At 44.1% G+C, this 26,822-nt stretch overlaps 1 protein-coding gene across 16 annotated transcripts in view; it reads right to left on the bottom strand.

Moving 5' to 3' along the window:
• R3hdm2 (R3H domain containing 2) overlaps positions 1–26,822 on the bottom strand; it is a 124,772-nt gene that overhangs the window by 28,306 nt on the left and 69,644 nt on the right. For 7 of the 16 annotated variants that reach the window (XM_029482203.1, XM_029482202.1, XM_029482211.1 and 4 more), the window contains 11 exons: positions 20,527–20,568; positions 19,766–19,852; positions 17,752–17,878; positions 14,865–14,943; positions 14,094–14,153; positions 13,326–13,466; positions 12,695–12,803; positions 10,012–10,107; positions 7,291–7,322; positions 7,120–7,173; positions 477–709 (listed from right to left, as the gene is read on the bottom strand). In XM_029482203.1, coding sequence (XP_029338063.1) covers positions 477–709; positions 7,120–7,173; positions 7,291–7,322; positions 10,012–10,107; positions 12,695–12,803; positions 13,326–13,466; positions 14,094–14,153; positions 14,865–14,943; positions 17,752–17,878; positions 19,766–19,852; positions 20,527–20,568 — 1,060 coding nt within the window. The remainder of the gene's footprint in view (positions 1–476; positions 710–7,119; positions 7,174–7,290; positions 7,323–10,011; positions 10,108–12,694; positions 12,804–13,325; positions 13,467–14,093; positions 14,154–14,864; positions 14,944–17,751; positions 17,879–19,765; positions 19,853–20,526; positions 20,569–26,822) is intronic. The other 9 variants (XM_029482209.1, XM_029482212.1, XM_029482210.1 and 6 more) reach the window with 4 other exon arrangements.

The following is a 26,822-nucleotide window of genomic DNA, read 5'->3' as shown; positions in this document are numbered from 1 at the left end:
GTCCTGAGTTCAATTCCCAGCAACCACATGGTGGCTCACAACCATCTGTAATGGGATCTGATGCCCTCTTCTGGTGTGTCTGAAGAGAGAAATGGTGTACTCATATACATTAAAAAAAAAAAAAAAAAAGAAAGAAAAGAAAAAGAAAAAAGAATGAGTAATGGCATCAAGCATGGTGGCTTGTGCCTCTCACCCCAGCACTCAGGACAACAGGTTTACAGAGTGAGTTCCAGGACAGGCAAGGCTTCATAGAGAAACCCTGTCTCAAACAAACAAACAACCCACAAAAACCTAACAGACAGACAGACATTAAAAAAATGGGATCCAGGAAGTCAGATTTCCTGTCTTCTGGTAATGCTGTTAAGTTTCCAAGTGACTGCAGTGCACCAGATGTTTCACCTACAGTTGTTATAGATACTTTGCAAAAGACAAGCAAGAAGGGAGGGTGTGACATGAAAGGAGAGTGGCTGTGGTACCTGGCCTGGAGAGCCTGCCTGCACTGCCGCCTTTACTGCTGCCAATGCTGTCGCCTCGGGTGAGGATGGAGATTCCACTGAAGCTGCTGGCTTTGGTGACAGGTGGTCGCATGCTGCGGACAGAGCCATCTGAGTCTGTGCTGCTCCAAGGCCGTGGCTCCAGGGATTTGAGTTCGCTGTCTGTGCTGCTCTGTCGGCTGCTTGAGGTGCGGCTCAGCCCTTCCCGGTTTCCCCTGCAGAAACCACAGTGGTCAGAGGACCTCCCCCCCAGCCCCCCCAATTCAGCAGAAGGGCCAAGAGAGAGAGAGAGAGAGAGAGTTCCTTTTTTATTCTCTTGCTAACAAAGAAGAGGGGGAGGGGTGTGAACACTGACTTCATGTTAGTTGGTTGGCCAACTAAGATCTGATGGGAGCGACAGAACAAGGTCCAGTGCAGTAACAAAGAGCACAGAGGCAAATCTGAGAGACAGCGCACTGGCAGCTACTTCAACACAGTGACCCGAGGCGAATGGGAAGCGACATACACAGTACTGAGACTGACTGTGGTTTCTTTTCCACACCCCGAAGGGACCTCACACATGCAGGAAATGGGGGGGGGGGACAGAAGGGTGGCAGCAACTTCTGGGACTTCTTAAAATGAGAGGACTCCTAGAAGTTAACTGTTGGTAGAAAGTGGGAGTAGCCAGTGACATGGATAAATCCCACAGACCTTCCAAACAGCATGCATCTAAGCCAGCAGAGGAACTACTTATGGTATCTTTCCAGGGGTCGGAAGATTACAGAGAACAGTCTGACTGTCCAAATTGTTTTATGGAAATTTCATCTTGGTTTCTGAGAACAACAGATGCCACAGTTGCTAAGGACTGATGTCAGGAAGACCAAGTATATGCTTGGGACTTGGTAGAAAGGGACAGGGGCTTGACTGTACCTAACTTACGACCTTACTGCCTTGAGTAAGGCACAGAACAACTGAGAGAGGGATTCTTCTGCTCTTGTTTGTTATAGAATGCAGGCTTATCCCAACATTAAAAGCATTGTCTGCACTGGGTATTGGTTGTGTACGCCTTTAACCCCAGCACCCAGGAGGCCAAGGCAGGTGGCTCTCTGAGTTTGAGGATAACTTGGTCTATAGAGAAAGTTCCAGGACAGCTAGGGCTACAAACAGAAACCCTATTTCAAAAAAAAAAAAAAGATTGCCTGTGATTAGAAATGGCAGTATGCCTCATTGTTGACCTGAAAACTTTTATCTTGCCTTTAAAAAAGATACGTACTTAAGTGTGTATAAAATGTTTTGGTTGTATAAATGTATGTATACAACATATGAGCCTGGTGTCCACAAAGCCCAAAGAGGGCATCAGATCCCCTGGAACTGTAGCTAAGGATGGTCATATGCAGCCATCAGGGTGCTGGGAACTGAATTCAGGTCCTCTACTAGAGCAGCCAGCGCTCCTACGTGCTGAATCATCTCTCCGGCCCCTGAAGATTCATTTTTGTGTATCTGTGCTCCTGTCTGTGCGTGTACGCCGCAAGTGTACACATGTCCCAGACCAACATGAGAGAGGATCTCCTGGAGTAGGCAGCTGTGAGCCAACACATGCAGATGCTGGGAATCAAATTTTGATTTTTCTTTGTTGTTCTTGTGAATTGTATGGAGTTTGGTGTTTGTGTGTACATGTGTGTGTATGTGTGCATGCATGTGGGTATGTATGAACATGTGTGCAGTACGTGTGTAGTTTTCTTGATCAGGTTCTAGTATTTTTTGAAATGTTTTCATTACTACATTTTACTCAATTATTTTGTGTCCCTGTCTGTGTCTCTCTGTGTGTGTGTGTGTGTGTGTGTAGGTCAGAGGACACCTTGAGGTGTGGGTGCCTCTCTCCTACCACGTGAATCCCGGGATCGGGCTCTCAGGCTTGGTGGCTGATGTCTTTCCTCACTGATCATCTCCCCACCTTGTGCCTCATTTTCTGAGACAATGGCTCTCAGCAAACCTGGATAACTAATGCATTCCACTAGACTGCTGGCCAATAAGCCCCATGGCCACTCTGCCAGTCTCCAGCTCACTCTTAGGATGGGCTACAGGTGTGTTGCCATGGCCAGTTCTTGCAAAGGTGTGGGGTTCTACAGTCAGCTCTCCATGACTGCAAAGTCACTGTACAGACTGAACCATCCCTCAGCCCCTCTCCAGAGCACTTACTGCCTCTTACTAAAAGCATGCAAGGCTCAGCAATTTCCTTCATTTTAGTTCCGTCCCAGCAACTACTACCTGGGGGAGTCACATGACCCTGGGGATCACATGACCCTGGGGATCACATGACCCTGGGGGAGTCACATGACAACAGCCACCAAGATTTTGGGATACATACTGCTGAGTAAATCATAGTAGTTTTGATTTCCTTCTTTTCATCATTATCCCACCAAAACCAAATAGAAAATGCTACCCCAGTCGCTTTAGCTCCAAAGGCCCTTTGCACAGTTATTTTGAGAGTGAGCTAGCTTGTTTCCTGCCTGCCCCATCTCTTCCATCAGACAGGATCCCACCATCCTGCCTTGGCTGCCCTGGAACTCACTCTGTAGACCCACCTGCCTCTGCCTCCCAAGAGCTGGGACTGCAGATGAGTGCCACAAGTGGCTGGCGGTCACATTTCTGGTTTCTATTAACCATGCCATGGAGATCTAACAACATGCTGTCACGACTGATTAGCAATATACCAATTCTTCTTTGCTACCCCAAGTATATAGAGTCTCATGCTTCTCTATATGGAGCTAGAATAAGGGACTGTACCATAGTCTTGTTTTCTCTAAAGCTTCATCTTTATTCTCTGGATGCCAAGAGCAAAAAAGGAAGCAAACATAAATCAGAGACTGTTCAAAACAGAAGCAGGATTGAAGCAAGAGCCAGTAGCTATCTCAACAGTGTGTAGGTCACTGGCAATGCCAATGGATTAAGCTGCTCATTAGACACTAGAGCATGGACTCTATTGGTCTTCTCAACTAAAAGACTGCATTTATCAGGATAACTTGTCCTTTACTTTCTCTTGGTACCTGAGGCAGGTGGATAATGAGGCATCTTTAAACTACGTGCCTTAGGAAGTAGCTGCTGGACCTATCCAGTTCCCACAGCAGTTCCCACACCAAACACTCAAACATGGATTATCTGAAGGTTTAATACATTATTCTCTTGATAGAGAAGCTAGAGAGAAAACAGATCGGTTTCCTTCTCTATAAATAATCATATCACTAAATATATGGCAACCTGGGAGAGCCACTAAAATCCCCTGTGAGGAGTGACTGGGCTGTGTATGTTAGAGATGGGATAAGGATAAAGAACACACTCACACTCCATGTGTTATAGAACCAGAGCTAATTTAGGCCAACACAGCCCTGATCTCTGTCGCTGTTTCAAGACGGGTGGTATGTAGTCCAGTCAGGCCCCAAGCCTGCTATGTGCCAAGGATTCTCCTGCCTGCTTCCTTAGAGCTGGGATTCAGCTATGTGTGGCACTAGACCCAGCTCATGTAGCATGAGGATCAAATCCAGGGCTTCATACATACATGTTAGGAACCAACATGTAGGTTCATACTACCAACTGAGCTTCTCTGACTTAGTTTTAAAGTAGACTTAATTTACATTTTTATAGGAAGAAGTCCAGTTTGTTGGGTCTGAGAAATGGTGGGTTATAGAAGGGTTAGGCACTTGATAACGGTGGCCTATTTATCAATGGACTAAGACTTCCAAAAAAACTGGGGAGTTGCTAGTTGTTGCTAGTGTAGATGATACAATTTGGTGTATTATGTATTTTCAAAAGCATAAAATAGACAGAAATGTATGGTGTTTTACTAGTAAGCTTCTGGACTATGGTCCAAAACAGGGTAAGCAGTCAGCCCAGGATCTGCATTTTATATTACATTTCTTCTTCTTTGAGACAGGGGGTCATGCAGCTCAAGCTTGCCTCAAACCACCTAGGCAGACAAGGATGACCCTGAACTTCTGATCCCCCTGCCTCCCCCTCCTGAGTGCTGGGATTCCAGGTGTGCACCACGATCCCCACATTCTTGCACTGCTCCTGACCCTAGGTCCTTGATACACCGCGTATGTTCTCCTCAGCTCAACCACATCACCAGCACCTAACCCAGGCTTAAAAATTCTCTTGTTCGGACATCTTTGTTTCTTCTTTTAATTTATTCATTTATGTGAAACAGGGTCTCACTACAGCCCTGGCTGTCCTAGGACTCACTATGTAGACCATGCTGGCCATGACTATCTCTTCCCCAATACTGGGATCAAAGGTGTGCACCACCATACCGAGTTGACTAAGTTATGTGTATATGTGGGTGTCAGCAGGGAGCCTTTGCTTGCTATGTGCCCAGAAGAAGGTATAACTATAAGCATTTCTGAGCTTCCTAATGTAAGTGCTGGGAACTAAACTCGGGACCTGTGCAAGATCACTATGTGCTCTTAACTGCTGGGCATTGTTCTAGTCCCACTTTTATTTGTAATTGTTAGTCATTTTTTATAGCTGTGTGTGAAGGTCAGAGGACACCCCCAGGGGCTCGTTCTCTCCTCCACCACCTGACTCCTGGGGCTGAGCTCAGGTTACCAGGGTTGGTGGCAGCTGCATTTGCCTGCTGAGCCATCTCACTGGTCTTCACCTAGGTCTTTAATCAAAACACAGTCTGATTTTTCAGGCTTTGAAAAAAATATTTGGAGAGGTGAGGGCTGCACCTGCTTACCCAATTCTTCAAGCTATTATCTGCACAGTTTGGTGTAGCCTGATGCTCCCAGGAAAGCATCACTCTTAGCAGTGAATTTGAATTAGGCTTCAAATAGAACACGTCTGAGAGGAAGAAGGGCTGTCTGAAAGGAGCTGGTGTGCGACAATAAAAGAACACTGGACAGAATCAGCCTCGGCCTCACCACCTACAGCCACAGAAACTAGGGCTCACTACTCCATCTCTACCTTCCATTTCCTCTGATAAAAACCAGTTCATCAGGTCAATACACTGAGAAAGTTGAACCGGGTAAGACAGAGCTGAGCAGCTCTAAGAAAGGCACTGTTCTCGGGGATAATTATGACTACACAGTATATACTATCTAGCAGAATTTTGTGTTTTCTTAAATGTAACAACTGTACATATCTTTGGTACTATCAACAGTGCAAAGCCCACTCAGCCTCTGGTTTTCAGACGGACTTCAAGGTGGCACTGTCTAAAAATAAGAGTCAGAGGGGGATGGAGAGATGGCTCAATGGTTAAGAACACTGGATGCTCTCCCACAAGACCTGAGTTTGATTCCCAGGACCTCATGGCACCTCACAAATGTTTGTAATGTCTTCCAGAGAATTCAATGCCCTCTTCTAGCTTATGTGGGCACTGCATGGATGTGGTGCATAGACACTTATACACACAAAATAAATCTTAAAAATTTTAGAAAAATGTAAATTCTCTATCCTTCCTAACAGTGGAAAATGTCTTTCTCCTTTCTCCACTTCCTTTTAAGATTTATTTTTATTGATATGTATGTGTGTATCTTTGTGTGGAGTGTCAGTGCTTGTGGAGGCCAGGGGCATCCCATCCCCTGAGAGACTCCTGATGTGAATGCTGCAAAGGAGCTCAGGCCTTCTGTAGGAGTGGTGCATACTGGCAACCACTGAGCATCTCAGCTTCAGCAAGGCCAACAGGTGAGGACAACTAGAGCTTTAAAGTGAGACCTATATTCTGAGTCTCCTATCGCACTCAGTTAGTACTGAGATACGGTGTTAAACACTCAGGTCCTCTGCACTCTGCAGCTTTCCTGTTGGTAAATCAGGAGAACAGATTTAAAGTGAGTTGGTGCCAGCATAAAGTATTCCTCTCACATCCATTCTATATTATCCTTCAGAACGGGACTGAGAGATTAAAGGGAAAGATTTTATGATGTTTGTTTTGTTTAAAAAGTAAGAGTATTGGGTACTGGAGAAGTTAGTACATGGAGGAACAGGAGCTCTCCTCATGATGAAGGGTAAGCAACAGACAGTAAGTCCTCTAAAGGACGTGCTCTAGGTCCACTCTAATGCACACTTATTCTCTCTGGGACATTATACTGTCTCAAGGTAAAACCATACACACACACACACACAGATTCATATATGTATTTATATGTGTGCATATATTATCTTTCCTAGAGACACAAAACAGTCCCTGTTCTAGGTTCAGATATCAGCTATCCACAGCTTTCCACAGACTAATCAAAGGCAATCTGCAGAACTATCCTTTTACCTTATGTGTATGTTTGAACCTCTTGAAAGTGCCAAGTTCTACCCTGTGTGTGTGTGTGTGTGTGCGCGCGCGCACGCGTGAGTGTGGAGGGGGTGGGGAGCAGCACCTGCCTGGCCTGGCCTGGCCTGGCCTGGCCTGGCCTGGCCTGTCTCACACAGCTGGTGTCCCCTTCCCCGTCTACTACAGACCCAGTGACGCTGGCAACAATAAAGTCACTGAGGTGGAGCCTTTTTCTCCCAAAAGGAAAAAAAGAATCCAGTATTGCAAAACTCACAAATTTAATTATTCCACAAGCAGCCATGCATGGAGCAAACTTACTCCACTGAAAAGATTACAGCAAAACAAAATTAAAAATAAAAAGGAGAGATATAGATCACACACAGGTACCTAAAAATCTGCCTTCTCTTGTGAGAGCTAGAAGAAAAGGCTTCTTTGGAGAGTCTGTTGGTTAACATCAAAAAACAAAACAAAACAAGAGTAGCATCATTATAGGATTCTGTTAGCCTCCCTGATAGAGCCAAGCGGCAGGCAGAGAGCAAGCTGAGTGACTATACTAACCTGATGTCATTCAGATATCCATTCTGGCCGGTCTAGGTAGGGGAGAAAACGGAAAATAACTCATAAGAAAATAATAAGGCACAACAGAAAAGGATGTCCATGATGCTATGAACACCCATACTCTTCAAACCCAAACTCTCACCCATCAACAGGGAGAGAGCAAGGCTAGGGTGGACCCACACCGCCTTACCCCGGACCAGTTTCTCACCTGTCGTGTGAAAACATTTGGCAGTTTTAGCCTTTCCACAGCACTTAAAATGCAGGTGGGTAAGGGGAGAAGTGTCAGAGAAGGGACAGGAAAGCCACGAGCCTCACCCCCCCCCCCCGCGCCCCCCAGCTCTATATTCATTGCTCTAGCAGTGAACTGAGTGTGATGATCGCCATATGTTATCTCAAGCACGGTCAAAGGAAGGGGGCATGAAAAGGAAACTTCATTTTTGGAAATTAACCTCAGTGGTTGTTTCTCTTTCTGCCCTTTGTTTGGCCACATGAAAGGTGCTGTGCCTTGAGTCCCATCATAGGTGAGGTATTGGGGAGGCAGATACTTTTTAGGGCCTAAGAAAAGGAGGACATTGAAGTCTGAGACAGTTCCACCAGGATCGTGTTCTGACAAAGCCACTGAGCTGAGTGAAGTGAGCCCCGTGGTGGACCCCAAACCTTCGGAAAGGCACTGAGGATGGGCGTCCAGCTGTTGAGCACAGCAGGCTCTGCACAGGGCAGCGCAGGCTCTAGAGAAGGCTGCAGCAGCAGCATTTCCATCCGAACACCCTTCTTGGCACTTCCCGTTCTTCGGGGCCTGTCCTTGCCCTCCTCACTCTACCCTTCCTCATCCCCTCTGACTGGGCGGCTCCTCTCCACAGGAGTCTTTGGAGGGTGGTGGGCTTTGGCCATTTCTCCTCATCTACATCTTCTGACATTCCCGAGGCCTCTACTACAAGAGCTAGGAAATACTGAAACAAAAGTGATAAATCCACAAGGATTTAACAAAGAATACATGTATTAGCAGAGGCTTCAGAGACTAGAAATCTGGAAGAAAAGGGAGAGAAGCACTAACTCTGCCTTTGCTATGGCTGTAGGTAGCTATGTCCCACTACGGTGACAACCGGCTCAATGCCCTGAAAGAAGCCATCTGTGCTTTCAGACAACAGGGCTTTGCCAGGGCCTGACACAGTGAGGCAGGGAGTACATACACAGTCAGCTAGGCTGTCACTGCTGTACTACCTCATCTAAGAGTCCAGAGCAGAGCACGCTATCAAGAGGTAGCTTCCATTAGGCTGTGACCATGGACACTAGCACCAGAGTCTACAGCAAACACCAGCACTCTGGCTAACGAGCATTGTTATGCTAGGCTGTTATCAAATCTCTGTGTCTTAGATTCTCCTTTATAAAGTGAGAGAAATAATTAAAATTACTTTATAGACCTGTTCTGAAGATGACATAAGTTAACCTACAAGAAATGCCTAAAAGATAGCAAGTACAACATAAGCATTTCTAGTCACAATTTAGGGTCATCCTGGCCATAACTGTGACATCTCTCCTCTCATTCCACCCACAGGGTTTGCAGGTAATGTGCTGAAGTCTCTTGAGCAGCCATAATTTGGAGGACAGACTTTTCTGACTCACAATGGAAAGTGAGAAGACTGCCTGCTGAATCCCAGGCCAGGAAGCTTGTTGTACGGTGCACCACTTCCATAAGGATTCTTAGAAGCACTTGGCTCTCGGTCTACACAACGAACAAACCTTTTTCTCGAGTGGAAACCATTATTTTTCTGAGTGAGGTGATGATGAAAAGACACACACATTGTTTTGTGTGCGTTTGTGTGTGATATAAAAATGGGAGCGGTGTCTTGATGAAAGAAGAAGAACAGAGGAACGGCGGGAGAGCAGTGTCCATCCACATGATTTAAACTTCCTTTATTGCTAAGATGTTACTCTGTCTGGGTCCACGTGTTTTGAAGATCTGTTCTTCTGTTGCTAATCTCACCTGTCCCTGCAATCCTGCTCTACACCTCTTAGACTAACAGGCAAAGGCAACTAGACTCAGGGTCACAAGTGCATTTGATATGGCCCACAGTTCTTAAAGATAAAGTTACCTAAGCTGGCTGACTGTTGCCCTTTGGACCATAAAGCCACTCCTGTTCTAGGAGCAAGGTAAGAAATACAGGAAGAGGGGGCTTCCTGTCCCAGTAGTGTCCTGTGCTTGGGGACTGTGGGACCTGTAGAGGATGATGCCAGAACAGCCCTTTAATAAAGAAAGCATCAATATATCCTAAAAACAAACTGGACAAACAAGATGTGTGTTGAGCCTGTATGGAATCTGAGTCTTCTACTGAGAAGCAAAGATGTGTAGGACAGACGGCAGGAGTTGGAAGGGTGAGCGGGAGGGGACTGGGCAGGAGAGACTTAGGGCCCTTCATCAGCTCTGCCAAAACCAATTCCCTTTCCAGTCTAGTCATAGTTACCAAATTCAGCCACTCCAAGTCTTGGCTCTCTCTGTCTAGCACACAGCAGAACGTATTCCAACACAAATGAAACCCTGTAGCTTCTCAAGAAGCCACGCTCAGGGTTAGAGGTCAAATCTTGGACTGACTGATGTTGGTGAAAAGAAAAGAAAAAGAAACAAAAGACCCAGCAACATTTATGGAGGGTTCATTCCATTCACAGTTCCAGAGTTTAAGAGCTAAAAGCTATGGTCTGACAACTCTCAGAAGCTACACTTACCTCTCGGGCAAATATTCTCTCTCGGACCCTTTGATATTCCTCCTCTCTCTCTTCTATTGACTTGCTCCTCCTTCCATCCTGCAATGGAACTCTCATCTAGATCGGTGAGCAGAATTAAGCTAGTTAAGTTCTCCTCGTACTGCAAGCTCACTGCACACCAGCAAGGAAGAGAAACTGGGAAAGTTTACAGTTGCCATAAAAAAAATAAAAAAAAGGAAAATAAAAGAAATAAAGTAAAATTTCCAGTCCTGGACAGGTTGCACTGGGCACATCTGACCATGCAGTTTGGGAGATCAGCTTTTCTGGATGGTAGAGGACTTTTCCACCCTCCCCCAAACCCCAAATATCAAGAACAACTACTATGTATAAGGATTGGGTCGATTCCTTGGGGTACTCAGGTACTGCTCAGTCAGTAAAGATCAAGAAAACAGCCTGGGAAAATAAATAACAGTGCTTTAGAGGGCAAGTGAGGGGAAGAAGGACGCTGAAAGGGCACAGATGTAAGTGTTTAGCACAGCTGAACACAGAGGAGGGTTACAGAACTACACTGAGCAGGACCCTTCTTCAGTCACTACTGCCACATCCTAGCAACCCAAGTCAAACAGGACTTAGTAGAATCTCCAGAGTGAGGCTAAACTCAAAGACTAAGCATTGTTCTCATCTTAATTACAGCAATTGAGGGGAGTTGAGGAGACAGAAATACGAAGAGAACAGCGCAACACAGGAGAGAAAGAGAGAACAAATGGAAAGAAATGAGCAGAGAAAGGAACAGATAAATGAGGCACAGTGAAAAGAGGAGAGGAAGACAGTAAGGGTAGAGGAGGAGATGGGGGACAGAGACGTTCATGTTCTCTGACAGAGTGACAGACCAATGTTGGATGGGCAAATGACCACTCTGGCTAGCCACCACCTAGCTTCCCACCACCATTCTTCCTCTTGATGCTCTTTGTGAACCCTGTCCTGGGCCAGTGTAACAGAGAAAGGAGCTCCAAGAGGGAACCCACTACTCAATGTCATCACGCTACAGGCAAGTCTGACCTTCAGTCAGAGGCTCCAGATGGATCTCTGAGGGACCCACTGCTCTAGGCCAAAACTCTCTCTCTTTACCTGTTTCTAAAGGCAGCTCCGGACTTCTAGGGTCTTAGCTCTGATTAGATAGATACTGTCCTCCACACACTTTGGATCCTGTATTCTACTAATGTGTTTATCAGCTATATTACAAGGAGACACAAGAACCTCGACAAGCTGCCCAGCTTCTAGCACAGCATACCCATGGCAGGGTAGAAAGCAGAACGGGGCATCAAGGTGAATCCCACTGCAGACTCCCAGTAAACTTACTTCAGGCAAGTAACGTAACATCTGGTAGACTCAACATTTTTACGTGTAAAGTGGGGTTAGTAACCCCTTTACATTGGGTTGTGGAAAAGATTAAAAGAGATAACATATATGTTTAAAGCAAAGCTCAGCTGAGGGAAAACAATAAAATAATAATACTATGTTTGTTACTAATACCACAGCCAGAAAGCACACAGAATCTACTCTACTGGGGACCAAGCTTGAAGCTGTGAGAGGAAAAGTTCACAGTAGAAACAGATTCCATTCCATTCCAATGCGCCTGTGGGCCTGAGTACCTCCTGATCCATGAAGAGGGGCTTTGGGGAAATGTAGAGAAGGGCATCAGGATGGAAAGGCTTTTTCTTGTTTTACAAAAATTTGTCTTTTGTAGTTTTCTTTGCTTTCATTCAGACCCAGCGTGTTTGTCCACATTAGATAGCGGTGTCTTTCTTAAAAGGACTCCCTTTCATATTCAAGTAGCAAGCAACAAGGCCCTGGTCTCAAGACCACATAGTAGTATTTCATGAAACCTAAGTGTGACTGTAGAAATGAGGTACTGTTATATGGTTACTGCTCCTCACCAAGACTCACACTGGTTCTACCTGACCACACGCTTCAAATCTAATTCCCTCTAGCAGCCAAGCAGTAACTCTAAGCTCCCCACTTAACTAAGAAAGCTAATCCTCAATCATTTGCTACCTAAGGGACAAAGGTCAGCACAGCAGCCAGCCCCACCGTAAGGGAAGGGATAGGACAGTTTAGCATGGTTACTGCTGTTCCACAGGAGAGGATCCAAAGGAACCAGAGTTCCCAGCACTCAAAGTCAGATGAACTCACCAGGGTGAAAGGAGCTGGGAAAGATGAAGTAGTTTACCAAAGGGGATCAAAGACACACCTCTGTAACTGGTTAAATTAGACCATAACTTTGCCAGTTTAAGGCCAGCCCTTGGCTAGAAGAGTGGAAATGGGATAAAGTAACTTTTGGTTATTTTGGTAGCTCCCAATGTAAATTCTGCAAGACAGGGAGGGGTTGGGCAAAGAGATGACACTGAAGTCAGCTACATCAAGGCTGACACAAGGAGGAACCTTGTTTGTCCAAAATGAAATGTAGTTACAACTTAGAGGCAAACCTAAAGAGCTGTAGGCCAAGTGAGACCTCAGCACCCTGTCTCTCTGGGGCCTTGAGCACGGCAACTGTAGCCAATCCTCAGTGGGAAGCCCCAACAACTCAGGAGAACAGCGCTATGTAGTTTTCCATTTTAAGATATTTTCAATTTTTTCCATTCCCCCAAATCCTTCTCCCTTCCCAGTTTCTCTCTTTATAGGCCCACCCTCTTCCATTCTTCACCTGGTTATCATCTCGGTCCATACTGGCATCATCTCTCTTGAGAATGAATCTCTGTTGAAATTCTGTGTTCTTTTCATCTTTTATATGTTCTGAGAACCTCTGTTCAGGGCTAAGATTTGTAAAGAAATGTGAAAAGAAGGAAGGAAAAAGACCTTTTTGTTAGGGAGAAGAACTTCTACACACACTTCTCCTAAATTCCTTATCTCTACTCAAGAGAATTTTTGCTGTCAGGAATCACCACAAAAGTGAAAAAGTCACATGAAGGTTCAAGTGAAATCTTTGTGTGACATTCCCTCCCCTTTATTGAGACAGCAGCTCGTGTAGTAGCTCTCAACTCCTGAGTCTTCTACCTCCATCTGAGTGCTAGGATTGCAGGTGTACACCACTACATGATGCCTGTTCTTCGGTGTAACACCTCTTCATTCAAGGTTGTGTCTGGTCTATGCAAGGTGAACAGAAGCTAGGGCCAGTCTTCATGAACCACCAGTATCTCTAATCAGAATCTATATCTAATACCTCACAGAAGTAGGAACTGATGAGATGCCCTCCCCCTCCCCCGGATTCTCTATCTTCCTCTTCTATCCTTGCTGGTTATCCCATGAGAACTGTCCAATCAATGGTCTCTCCTTACATCCTCGTGCTGCTGGTTTTGTTGATGATGACAGCTTTCCCTGTTTGATCAACATTGTGGTCCATCCCAAAGTAGGCAGCTACCCGGTGTAATAGCATCCGGTGATATGAGGTCATCTGAGGGAACTTCTTGAACTGGCTGCTGAAGGGATAGCAGGGTAATGAAAAGTAAAAGAAGACAGCAACAACAGAAGCCAACTAATTCTTCTTAGTAGTGGAGGACCAGATTTTGTACATGAATGTATCCCAGCCCCTAGCAACACTGCTTGTTCCCAGTGTGTGGTGCTACCTACGGCCTCTCTTCCACCCATCTGAATGTTGTCAGCTAAAGGAAAATGGGAGAAGAGTATTATCTGGGGCAAAACCTAACTGCTAAAAACAATATAAACTCTTGTTGCCTCAAGTTTAAATTTTCAAGATTGTTTCTTTCTGTCTTTTTTTTTTTTAAAGAATCATTTATTTTATATATATAATGAGTACATTGTTGCTGTCTTCAGACACACCAGAAGAGGGCATCAGATCCCATTACAGATGGTTGTGAGCCACCATGTGGTTGCTGGGAATTGAACTCAGGACCTCTGGAAGAGCAGTAGGTGCTCTTAACCTCTGAGTCATCTCTCCAGCTCCTCTCCCAAATTCTTTCTCCCAGGGAGTAATTACTTCCATACATTATTCCTTTGAGGAAAGACTGATGCCCAAGGCTGTCCCCACTTCCTCCCCAGGGCCCCTCCCACCTCCCAAGTGCATTTAGTTCATCACAGAAACCTACTTGTTGTCATTGATGAAGTCCAGAATCTCTTGCTCTAACTTTAGCAGCATCATTCTGTCCCTGTTTAAACAAGATTAAAACAAAACAAAACACAGCCCTCCCACAGACATTAAAAGCAGGGACTGAAACCAACTTGTTCATCACAAAAACTGAGGGATGTATCCAAACTCTAATTAATAATGGACATCATAATGCACAAACTGAGGAACCTATGTAGACTGCCCTGTGGTATTCTGAAAAAGAACACCAACTCAAGTGCATATTTTATAGATCTTCTCTAATCATGTCTTTGTTATTTCTATCAGCACTCTAATTATTAGCCGCACACACACACTATATATATATATATATATATATATATATATATATATATATATATATATATATATATAAAACACACACTCTATGCTTGTGAATGTGGACATTATTCTCATCCCACCCAGGACTCAGAAGGCTCTAATGCAGCTATGACTTTGTTCATCCACCAGTCACTCGGTTGCTCCTGTAGAACTTTAACCAGTGAGCATGTAAGCATTACGCTCTTAGTCATTATACTCTTCTTCTACAACACTGTTGTCAACTTGTCAAAACACAGAAATCTCAATGTGACAATATTCCAAATACTTTAAAAATAAAAAACAATACTTTAGAAGAATTAAGAAGCAGTAGGCATTCTATATTCTAATAATAGCAAAATGCTGGAGGGAAGCTGTTTGGCTTCAGAGTCCTGCTGCCCCACCCCCTTTCCCCCCACACCAATCATGTTATTACCTTGGGTTCTTTTTCAGTGTATTTACAAGAAATTCATGTAGATCTATTCCAGTGGAGTCGGTATATTCTTGGCTGGAGTCTAGAACCAAAACAAAAGAAATTTAAAAGAAATGAAACTGCTTTCATGGTATCTAATTTTAAACAAAAGTCACTGTCTACACAGATGATATGAAACTAAAACACTAGAACTAAACTAAAGGTCTCAGCATGAAACCCTGAATGGCATTTACTGCAAGCTCTGTGAGGCTCCCATCAAGGACTGAGCTGTGATAAAGCACTGGTCTAGCATGTGTACTGTCTGAGGTTCAATCCCAAGTATTGCTAAAAAAAAAACAACAAAAGGAGAAGCTATGGGCTGAGGGAACAGCTTGGTGGGCACAGTCAGACCCCAAGCGCCCTCACGAGAGCTGAGCCAGCACTGGGAACAGAGGTGAAGACAGGCAGCTCTGTGGAACCCACTACTCAGTAAGTTTGGTTGAATCAGTTCTAGGTTCAGTGTAGAAACTGTCTCAAAAAATAAGGTGGAGAATCTGGTGAGGTGCTCAGGAGTGGAGGTGCTTATTGCCACAGCTGGTGAGCTGAACTTGATTCCCAGAACTTACTCAGTGGAAGGAGAGAACTAACTCCTGAGAGGTGTCTCTGATCTCCACACAATAGATATCACACAAACAAAAAATAAACAAACACAGAAATATGTGTAAAAAAATGTAATAAGGTAGAGGGCAAAAGAAGGACACCTGACTTCAACCTCTGGCCTCCACACATGTGAACATGTACACACACACCACACACATGCACACACATGCACGCGCACACACACACACACACACACACACACACACACACACAGTCCAACAACAGAAGGATGTCTATTTGGGCTACAGTACTATGTCAATGACAGTAAATGCTATTTCACATTAGTAAGTATTTACTGAGTGTCCTGGTCAGAATGGAGCAGGTTGTATTACTAATGGAAACAGGTAAGTAAGGGAAATCACAGCTGAACTTTCCAAAATCTCAGGAAATTTGTCCAGCTTTAGTTGCTTTGTCAAATACAATTTTTCAAAGACTAAAAAATTTTGAGTGTATGTGTAGTGTGTGATGTGTGTGTGTATAGCATGTGTGGTTTATGGTTAGTGTGTGTGTGTGTGTGTGTGTGTGTTTGGGGGGGTTATGTAGATACACAAGCCCTGGTACAGGAGGAGGTCAGACCACAACTGTGTAGTCACTTTTTTCCTTACATCTTTGTATGGATTCCAGGGATTGAATTCAGGTTGTTAGGCTTGCAGTGCAAACATTTTTACCACAGAGCTATTTTGCTGCACCTCAAATATGATAATTTTTATAGACTGTATCTTTAAAGTCAGAGTCTAACAAGCAAAAGAGGATCTGTATTATAAACCATAACATAACAGGGCGGGGTGCTGTTCAGTTGTTAGAGTGCTTGGTTAACATAAACGAAGCCCTGGATTGATCTCAACACCCCTAAACTGGCACAGTTATTCCGGTACTCAGGAGATAGAGACAGAAGGAGAGAGGGTCAAGGTCAGCCCAAAGTACATGAGACCCTGCTAAGAAAGAAAGAAAGAAAGAAAGAAAGAAAGAAAGAAAGAAAGAAAGAAAGAAAGAAAGAAAGGAAGGAAGGAAGGAAGGAAGGAAGATATAAGTACATCACTGTAGCCACCCCAATGGAAGATCCGCTACTGTGATTACTCATACCACCATCTATCCTGGAGCATAAACAGCCAGAACTGACTACACTGCCTTATTCTAGGTAGTGTCAGTCCTGACAGAGCACCTCGCCGTGCTACGTAAGGCCCTGAGCAAAACTGATTAAAGAAGCAAAAAAGTACTTAATATAGTTAGTGACTCCTCCAGGTAACCATGCAGGAAGAAGACACAGAACTGCAGTAGGTTCAGGGTGTCAAGACAGAAAGAAAGAACACTGTAGATTTTAAGTGCCAGCTGTTCCAGAGGCTAGACAGGAGAATTCAAGGCCTATCTGGACTAAAAACTAAGTTCAAAGACAGCCTGGGAAACTTAGTGAGATTAGGCCTCTAAGTAATAGATGGGTGGAGATCGAGCTTAGTAGGAGAGTGCTTGCTTGCCTAACATGTGCCAGGGCTAAGTCCAACCCCTGGCACAAAAGGAGAGCAGAGACGAGAGTGAGCTGTGGGTGCAGCTCAGCTGGTAGAGGGCACCACACTAAAACCAGGCACAGTGTCACACCCTGTAATCCTAGGACTCAGGAGGTAGAGGCAGGAAAATCCTAAATTCAAGGTCACCTTCACCTAATGACCAAGTTATAGGCCAGGTAGCCTACATGAGATCCTGACTCAAAATTGAAGAGAAGGATCTGGAGGGGTGGCTTAGCAGTTACACTGCATGCTCTTCCGGAGGTCCTGGGTTTGACTCCTAGCATACTACATGGTGGCTCTTTACTGTCTGTAACTCCAGCCCCTGGAGAACTGGCACCCTCTTCTGGGCTGCCTGGGTGCCAGGTATGTACATAGTGCACAGATACACATGCAGGCAAAACATCTATGCACATAAAATAAAATAAATCTTTAAAAGAAATTGAGATGATGGCAGTGCTGTGCATGCCTTTAATCCAGCACTGGGAGGCAGAGGCAGGAGGATATCTATGAGTTCAAGGCAAGCTTGAACATAGTAAATTCCGAGCCAGCAAGAGCTAGTCTATCAAAAATAAATAACAAAATAAAAATAAAACAAGACACCTTCCCCCCTCCAAATACATACATACATACATACATACATACATACATACATACATAAATGAATGAATAAGGAGGGGAGAGAGATACACAGACAGACAAGACAGCACATTGTGGGCCGAAGCTAAGCTGGATGAAAGGACAGCTCTCACCTCTGGATAGCATCTTCCTCGGGACCTTTTCTTTGCTTTTGTCCTTGTCTTCCTTTTCAGAGACATCTTTTGTGGACTTTTCTTCCTCCTTGTCAGAGGGGCAGCTGATGTGCAGTTGAATTATATCCTTAAACAAAAGGAAAGAGGCATAGAATCAAAGATGAGAAACAGATTTAAACTCTATGGCGAGTGAGGTGCAGATGGCTCAGTTTAACTAAGAGCACTTGTTGCTCTGATGGCGAACCCTGTGTTCATTTCCCAGGCCCTCACGGCAGCTCAGAACTATCAGTAATTCTACTTCCAGAGGATCTGATGGCCTCTTCTGACATCTGCAGGCATCAGGCATGCACATGATACACAGACAGACATTCAGGCAAAATGTTCACACACATAAAATAAATCAATCTTTGTAAAAACAAACTTTTTGTGTTTCCCTCAAAATCTAATTAGTAAATCTTGGGAGAAAAGATTTATCTTTACTTCATTAAAAAAAAAAATCTGTGTGTGTGTATGTGTGTGTGCATATGTGTGTTCATGTTTGTGTGTGTCAGTAAACTTGTGAAGGTCAGAGAACCTTGCCTGAGATAGGGTGCTGTGTGTAGTAGTGTGTCCCAGGCTAGTTAGCCTTTGCCTTGCAGAGACTCTTGTCTTTGCTTCTTACCTTACTATAGAAGCATATATGGTAGGCATATGAACTCAGCTCCTCATGCCTACATGACAGGGCTTTACCCACTGTACTGTAAAAATGGCCACCATAGGCTCATAGTCACCAGGGAGTGGCACTATTTGAAAGGATGAGAAGGTGTGGCCTTGTTGGAGGAAGTGTGTTACTAGGGGTAGGCTCTGAGGTTTCAAAAAACCAAGCCAGGTTCAGTGGCTCACTTCCTGCTGTCTTTGGATCCTGATGTAGCATTCTCAGCTCCCATGAATGCATGCATGCTGCTATGCTTCCTGACACCGTGACAGTGAACTAGCCCTCTGAACTGTAAGCCAGCCCAAATTACATGCTTTGCTTTCTAAGAGTTGCTGTGCAATGGAACACTGACTAAGACACCTACTGGATCATCTCCCCTGCCCTAACTTTATCTTATACAAGAGTGTCTATTGTCTATTGTTAATTACTTTGGTTTTTTGTTGTTGTTGTTGTTTCACTGACAGCAGAGGGCAACCTTTTCCTGTCAGAAGTCACAGCTGGAGCCAGGCGTGGTGGTGCACACCTTTAGTCCCAGCACTCGGGAGGCAGAGGCAGGAGGATTTCTGAGTTCGAGGCCAGCCTAGTCTACTGAGTGAGTTCCAGGACAGCCAGGGCTACACAGAGAAACCCTGTCTCGAAAAACCAAAAAAAAAAAAAAAAAAAAAAAAAAGAAAGAAAGAAAGAAAAAAGAAGTCACAGCTGAAGCTCTCTGGCTCTCCTTGCAAGAACAGGGTGGGAAGGGTGTGTTCAGCCCCAGGTCCTCTGCCCGGGAGCAAGACATGAAGACTCAAAATTCCCACTGTCACCATGGTAGATTACCACAGGAGCCTTTTTCTTTGTTTCTTTGTTAATGATGTATTTATTCTTATTTTAAGTGCATTGGTTTAGTCTGTGTGTGTGTGTGTGTGTGTGTGTGTGTGTGTTGGATCCTCTGGACTATCTGTATTTAACTGGAGTTACAAATAGTTCTGACCTGTCCTGTGGGTGCTGAGAATCACAACTGTAAAGTTTCTCTGGGAGAGCAGCCAGTGCTCCTAATTACTGAGCCATCTCTCCGTCCCTCCATGTAAGTCTTGGTGGTCCAGGTCTGTAATCCTAACACTTGGGATGCAGAGGCTGGAGTATCCAAAGTTCAAAGTCATCTTTGGCTACATATAGAGTTTGAGGCTAATCTGAGATACATAAGACCATGTCTCAAAAAAAAATAACACTTTGTTTCTTGATTTCTAGGTCCAGTGTCCATGCTGGGGCTGCTATCATGCTTTACCAAACCACTGTCATGCTCAGAATAAACAGCACTCAGGCTTGTAGAGGACCTACCTGGGTGTCTAGTGGCCCATCGACAAATGGAGTGGAGGATTCCTCACAGACTGCCAGACTGCGCACCAACTTGAGCTTGGAATTAGACTGGAAAAAAAAATAGCACAAAACAAACATCAAAAACTACACCTCATACACACACACACTTTTTCTCACACACACACACACACACACACACACACACACACACACACACACACACACCCCTTTGGTGACTGTTTAGAAAACACTTTCTTAGACTCTGTTAGTTGCAGTTTCTATTAAGTAGTGTTGTTGTTGTTCTTTTTTCTTTTCTTTTTTTAAAATTGAAACAGGGTCTAGCCTTGTGGCTCTGGCTGCCCTGGAACTCATTATGTAGACCAGGTTAGCATGGGGGAGAATTTGGTGAATATTAATACTCATACAAACAGCCATTCTAGAGAAGCCCTGAGTGCACTGAGAGGTTAACCAGCAGCTCAGTATGAACAATAGCAAACACTCTCAGGCTCCCGGGAGCCCTGTCAGGTGTCATTTCAGGCTCAAATATGACTGCCTGAATGGCAGCGAACAAACCAGACTTTCCAGTAGGAAATGTATGGAGTACATGTGCATGTAACCACATTCACATACTCTGTGTGATGCACCCTTGAGACTGAGATACAAAAGGCAGCAAGAAAGCTTTTCTTCTATTTAACCTGAACAAGTCAGGCTCCAAGGACACACACTTCTGAACTGCAGAATTGATCATGTCAGAAAGTAAGTGACAGAGGAAGAATGCTCACCTTGGCTCTTTTCCTGGCATGGCCATGACTGGATGTCCGTCTCTGTTAGAAGAGGATTAAAAAATAGGAAAGGTGCAGATAATCAATATTTATAAGCAACACATGTTAACAACAACACACTAATTACTAACTGGTTTTAAATGCCACCACAGGAAGTCGAAAGTGGACTGGAGTGGTACCGCCCGATTCCAACTCCAGCAACTGTTATATAGAATAGATCCTATATATCTACTATCGAAGCACCATTCATCAAGAAGATGAAGAATCAGAAGAAAATAATTTCCAAGGTTATTTTGCATATTGATAAAAGCTTTAGACAAATCATGGGATCCTCTCCTGACTGTTCTCACTGCCAGAGCAGGGAGTGCTTTTTCCTCATAAGATTGCTCAAAGCAGTCTATTTACTCTATAGCAGAAGTGAAACATGATCCCTCATGCCTCTCTCTCATGTGTTCCAGCTGGCTTTGAACCCACAATATATGTGAGGATGACCTTGAATGTCTAAATCCTACAGGCATCCATTACCACACCTGGTTTATTCTGTGCTAGGGATCAAACTCAGGACTAAGTGCATGCTAGTCAGGCACTGGACCAAGTGAGTTCCTTCTTTCTCTTCCTCATTTGACAGGGTCTCTAAGTAGCCTAGGCCACCCTTGAACTTGAAACTCTCCTGCTTCAACCTCTCAAACCCTGGAGTCACAGTTGCATGCAACTAAATCCAGTTACTTTATTTGTTATGTGTATATGTGTTTTGCCTGCATGTACATCTGTGCACACATGCCTGGGTATGCATGGACATCAGAAGAGGACATCGGATCCCTTGGAACTGTAATTGTAGACAGCTGTGAGCAGCATGTAGGTTCTGAAAATCAAACCCAGGTCCTCTGGAAAATCATCTAGTCCTCTTACCTCCAGTCTCAATAACATTATTTTAATTACATTTTGTGTGTATGTGCACGTGTGTGTGGAATGTAGTGGCAGTAAGTGGATAACTTGCCAGAGTTGTCCGTGGTTTTCCACCACTTGAATTTCAGGGATCAAAATCAGGGTATCACTCTTGGCAACAAGTTTCCCCTCAAGCACCTTCGCCTTCTGAGGTGTGTCCAGAACACTTGTCCTATCTCTAGCTGTAGAAATGGAATGGGTAGGGCTGGAGAGATGGAGAGAGAGATGGTTAAGAGCACTGACTGCTCTTCCTGAGTTCAATTCCCAGCAACCACATAGTGGCTCACAACCATCCATAACAAGATCTGATTCCCTCTTCTGGAATGTCTGAAGATAGCTACAGTGTACTTACATGTAATAAATAAATCTTTAAGGGAAGGAAGAAATAAAATGGTGAGTCTTCTCTCCAAATGCTTCTTCCCTCCACTGCCCTGTTTTTGGCTAGTTTTTTAAATAGTTTCTCTATGGCTGTCCTAGAACTCACTAGCCTCCAACTCAGAGATCTCCCTGCCTCTGCCTCCTAAGCAATGCTTCCCTTCTTAAAACAAGAGAATTCTTCTAGTTCTAAGTGTCCAGTGATGGTCGCATAGCTTCTTTGGATAAGAGATGTTATGAGACAGGAAAGAGAGCCAAGAGCATGGAGGGTAGTGAGTGATAGGAGCTGCAGAACACAGGGGAGACAGTGGTGTGCAGAGCATCTGCTGAGGAAAAGGAAGAATCCTGAGGCAGGATGTGGTACAAACAACTAAGCACTTGTTAAGATTCCTGAGCACACGAGTGAGAAGTCAGAATTCCGGCTCCAAGGAAGAGGCTGGGGAATAGAAAAAACTGAGGCTGGAGGCTGGGGAGGAGAGAGAAGAGAGAAATGTCCTCATCAGCGTGCTCTTGGTAAGGTAAGGATTTCTCGTCTCTTTGTTTTTACAAGTTAAACAACTTGCCACAGTACAAAATGGAGAAGTGGGTAGGTAGGTGGAAATGGTAAGAAATGAGGTAGAACTGATCAGTGGCAAAGCCTGTGGCAACAAGAGAGGATGGGGTGTCCACACACACACAGCAGTGCTGTCTACTGCCTATCCAAACAGGCAATACACATAGACGGGACAAACGTTCAAAAGCTGTAACAGAGTTGTACACTGAGTAGTTTCAAATCTGTCCCATATATAGCTGACCTGGCTCCTTCCTAGTCAGTCAGTATGGATTTTTAAAAATTTATCCATAGACTTTTATGCATATAAGCTTACTATAAATGTGTACACTGAAAAAAAATCAATTATATATACACTACTCTGAGCTTTATGAATAAACTAATTTTCAGAGATATCATTCCAAAGAAGATGCACTGTCTTTGTAACTGATACATAGCATTCCATTGTGTGGCTATGCTACAGTTCATTTTTATCAACCCCTTTAATTATATATACCGTTAGGATGTTTCTAAGTCTTTAAACGTATAGAGAGTAACCATGTCACTGAGTCTATCTATAAGTATAGTATATCTACAGCTCATCTTACTCTTTATACGGCAGTGCTGCTAACTGCCTCTCAAAGTGCATGCATTCTCTACCAACAATGTGTGACTCTGTTTACTTCTCATAACGCATAGTTTTCACAGAATAGCCAATAGTTAGGTTAAAGCCTAACACTTATCAGGCACTAGGTACCAGGCAGAAGGCATATCACAATCATGCTTTTCTCAGACTTTTCAGCTCTCATTTATAACAGGAAAAAAGGCATCAGATAATACTGAAGCATAAAATACAGAAGCAATGGCTGGAGTTAAAGGCCTGGGTCATATGATGGAGAAGATGAGACCTAGTGTCAGGCAACAGAATAGATGGACCCAAAGATATTATAAATATAAAGGCAGATAGCCCAATCAGGAGGCCATAATTGGCTGGTTATTAATGGTTATTAACACTTGAGTTTAGTATGTGTTACACTGATGGCTTGCTCATTCTAAAAAGAATCTCAGAGTCTGCATTTTGTATCACTAAATCTCCCTGTAAAAGCTGTTCTGAATAACTCATTCCCAAAATGCACATCACATGGCCCTAGTAAAAACACCTCCTCTCTTTCAATCTCTTCAGCTTCAACTCTGTACAGAGACTTCCTTGATGGCACAAGTCAGACTGTTGGGAAGACTGCAGAAGTGAGAGGGATACAGAAGCTGAGCAGAGGAAGGGATCTCTCTATGTTGAGAAACACAAGAGGACAGAAGGCTTCCTAAGAAATTGCTAGGGGACCCAAGGTCAGTAACAAGATCAAAGACTGTAAAAGGAACAAGACCTCCAAAAGATGGCAACAGTGACTCCTGCTCCTCTGGTCAGAGCAAAAGGAGTCAGGAGAGTGGGGAAGAAGGTTTTCTCCAACACTACCTACAAATTATTTGTCTACTGAGATAAAGATTTTTTTAACCAGACGAGTGCCTCATATGAAATATAAAACCTATAAATTTTCTTTCTTTACTATCTTCAAGAAATTCACACAACAGGACTTCAGAAGATAATTGTCTCCAGAGAACAAATAATTTGGATCTAAAAGTTCACTTAATTATCTTTCACGTAATCTTGACAACATATAATTAAACATTCATCACTTATCTGTCTTGAGTATTTAAAATTCATTCTTGGTATCACTAGAGGCTGGAAGTATATTTGGAGCTGAGGCAAACTGTCTCCAGGTTCTCTGGAAGGATGGGCGGGGAATGACAATTCACATGTAAACGACAATGGAGAGGAAGACATCCAGGAAAGACCTGGCACACTGTAAGAGGAAGACAGGAGAAGAGCATCCAGGAAAGACCTGGCACACTGTAAGAGGAAGACAGGAGAAGAGCAGGCAGCTGCAGAACACATATCTGAGGGAGCTGTCTAACTTTAATACATCTCTCTATGTTGTTGCTTTAATCTTTAAAGAAGACAAGGCTTAAGTGAATTAAGTTGTCTTGTAAAATTATGCTTCAAGTTTCTAGACCTTCCATATTGACCTTGCTCCTGGTTCTAATCTGACTCTTGCTGGAGTTAATGTTCTACCTCCCAGGCTTATAATAAAGACCAATCTCACCCTTAGGCACAAAATGAAGGATTTATAGAAACTGGGCTTGTGTAACCAAAGAGAACTAGCGGAACCACACAGAAAGAAGCCTCTACTAGCTTAGCTAGAAAAGGCACAGTCTGCATAATTGGGCACCAGAGAACTACCCTCTGGGTCCTGGTGACTGAATTCAAGTTTTGTGTCAAATGTCTTTTTAGCCACTGAGCTAATTATTACTTGCTAAATATGTGTTTATATGCAAAGTTTGTTTTGTTTAAGGCAGTGACTTATGTAGCCTGGGCTGGGCTGGGCTGGGCTGGGCTGGGCTGGGCTGGGCTGGGCTGGGCTGGGCTGGGCTGGGCTGATTCTTCAGTCTCTACCTTCCAAATGCTAAAAATACAGGTGTGTATAACTCACTACATTCAGTTAGTAGTTTGAGACTGTATAGCACTGGCTGGGCTGGAACTCAGTATATAGATTAGGCTGGCCTTGAACTCACAAAGATCTGCCTCCTTTGCTTCCTAAATGCTGGGACTAAGGTGTGTGCTACCATAGCAAGCAGCAGCAGTTTATTTTTTGATAGTTAAAAAATATCAGGCTGGGGGCTGGCAAAATGGCTCAGAAGGTAAGAGCACTGACTGCTCTTCCAAAGGTCCTGAGTTCAAATCCCAGTACCACATGGTGGCGCACAATCACCCGTAATGAGATCTGATGCCCTCTTCTGATGTGTCTGAAGACAGCTACAGTGTACTCATATCAATAAAATAAATGTTTTAAAAAAAATCATTGGTAGGGCTGGGGACATGGTTCAGTGGTTAAAAGCACTGGGTGCTATTCCCTAGAGTTCAGTCCCTAGCACCCACATAGTGAGTAACTCACAAATGCTGTAACTCCAGTGGATCCAACACTTCAGGCACTGCAGAACACATGGCACACAGACATACATACAGGTAAAACACTCACACATAAAATAAATAAAATCTCAAAAAAAAATCATTATCACTAGTGGGTCTAAAGAGATGGGTCAGTAGTTAAGAGCACTGGCTGCTCTTGTAGAGGACAGGTTCAGTTCCCACCTTCCACATGGTGGCTAACAACTGTTTAACTCTAGTCCCAGAGGGTCCAAGTGGCCTCTACTGGCCTCTGTAGGCACTGCATGCACTGCATACACAACATGATGTGCAGATGACACAGCTATTCATGCAGACAAAACATTCATTCATTCATTCTGTCTGTCTGTCTCTCCCTGTCTGTCTGTCCGTCTGTCTGTCAAGATGGTTCTGGGCACTGTAATCCTAGCATTTTGCGGGGCATACTTCAAGGTTAGCTTTAACTACATGAATTCCTGTCTTAAAAACACTAAAAAGTAAATACACAAATAAAAAGTGCAAGTGTAAGTTCTCCCTGTGCTCAGTCCAGCATAGCCACCCCATGGTCTGGCCCAGGACACTACGGTGGATGTCCGTATGGTCTAGCCCAGTACAGTGCAGTGTATGTCTCAGTTGCAGACCTGAGTAGCAAAGTAATTGAGCGGTGGAGAAAACACCTGTCTTCTCACTGGTAGGAGATGCTGCTGGAAACACTGTAGACCCCTCCCTTTTGGACAGAGGCAAGCAATGCTGCCTGGGGCTCTGCCAGTCAACAGAGAGAAGGGAGGCAACACCTCCCCATGTCTACTCCCTTACTTTGCCTTCTTCCCACTAGGTTCCCAGCACTGAGCTCAATGTGCCTCTGACAGAAGAAAGTTTAGCAGCCAGGACCTCAGAGCAAGCTACAGACAGGACTACATAAAAGCAAAGAGAATGCTGACCAAGTGCCCCAAGGCGAGCTGTGCTACCCCCACAGCCAACACATGAGCATCAGCTTCCCTACAGCAGAGCTCCTGCTAGACAGACGGAACCAAACTAAGCCCTGCCACTTAGTGTGAGCACAGGACCCTGGATTAGAGAGAGGAGCTTTTGGGTTTGCCTGACTAGGCTCAGAAAACATACTTGTCTTTGTTCAAGACATTTTGAAGCCTATTTTGATGTAAAATGATGCTATTCAGGTCATTTAAAAATTTTATATCCATATACAGTTTATGGTAGGTGATGTTACTGTTTTTCATAAACCATTTTAGAATCTATTCCTTTTTGTGTAGAAGGAAGCAATCCAAATTATACTAAAATGAATATCTAACAATGTGCCTCAAGAAAGCCGTGGAGCGCCTGGCGTGGTGACGCACGCCTTTAATCCCAGCACTCGGGAGGCAGAGGCAGGCGGATTTCTGAGTTCGAGGCCAGCCTGGTCTACAAAGTGAGTGCCAGGACAGCCAGGGC

The sequence above is a fragment of the Mus caroli genome, chromosome 10 (genome assembly GCF_900094665.2).
Source record: "Mus caroli chromosome 10, CAROLI_EIJ_v1.1, whole genome shotgun sequence".
Classification (NCBI taxonomy): Eukaryota; Metazoa; Chordata; class Mammalia; order Rodentia; family Muridae; genus Mus; species Mus caroli.
The sequence above is the reverse complement of the archived record's forward strand: the minus strand, read 5'-3'. Positions and strand labels throughout refer to the sequence as shown.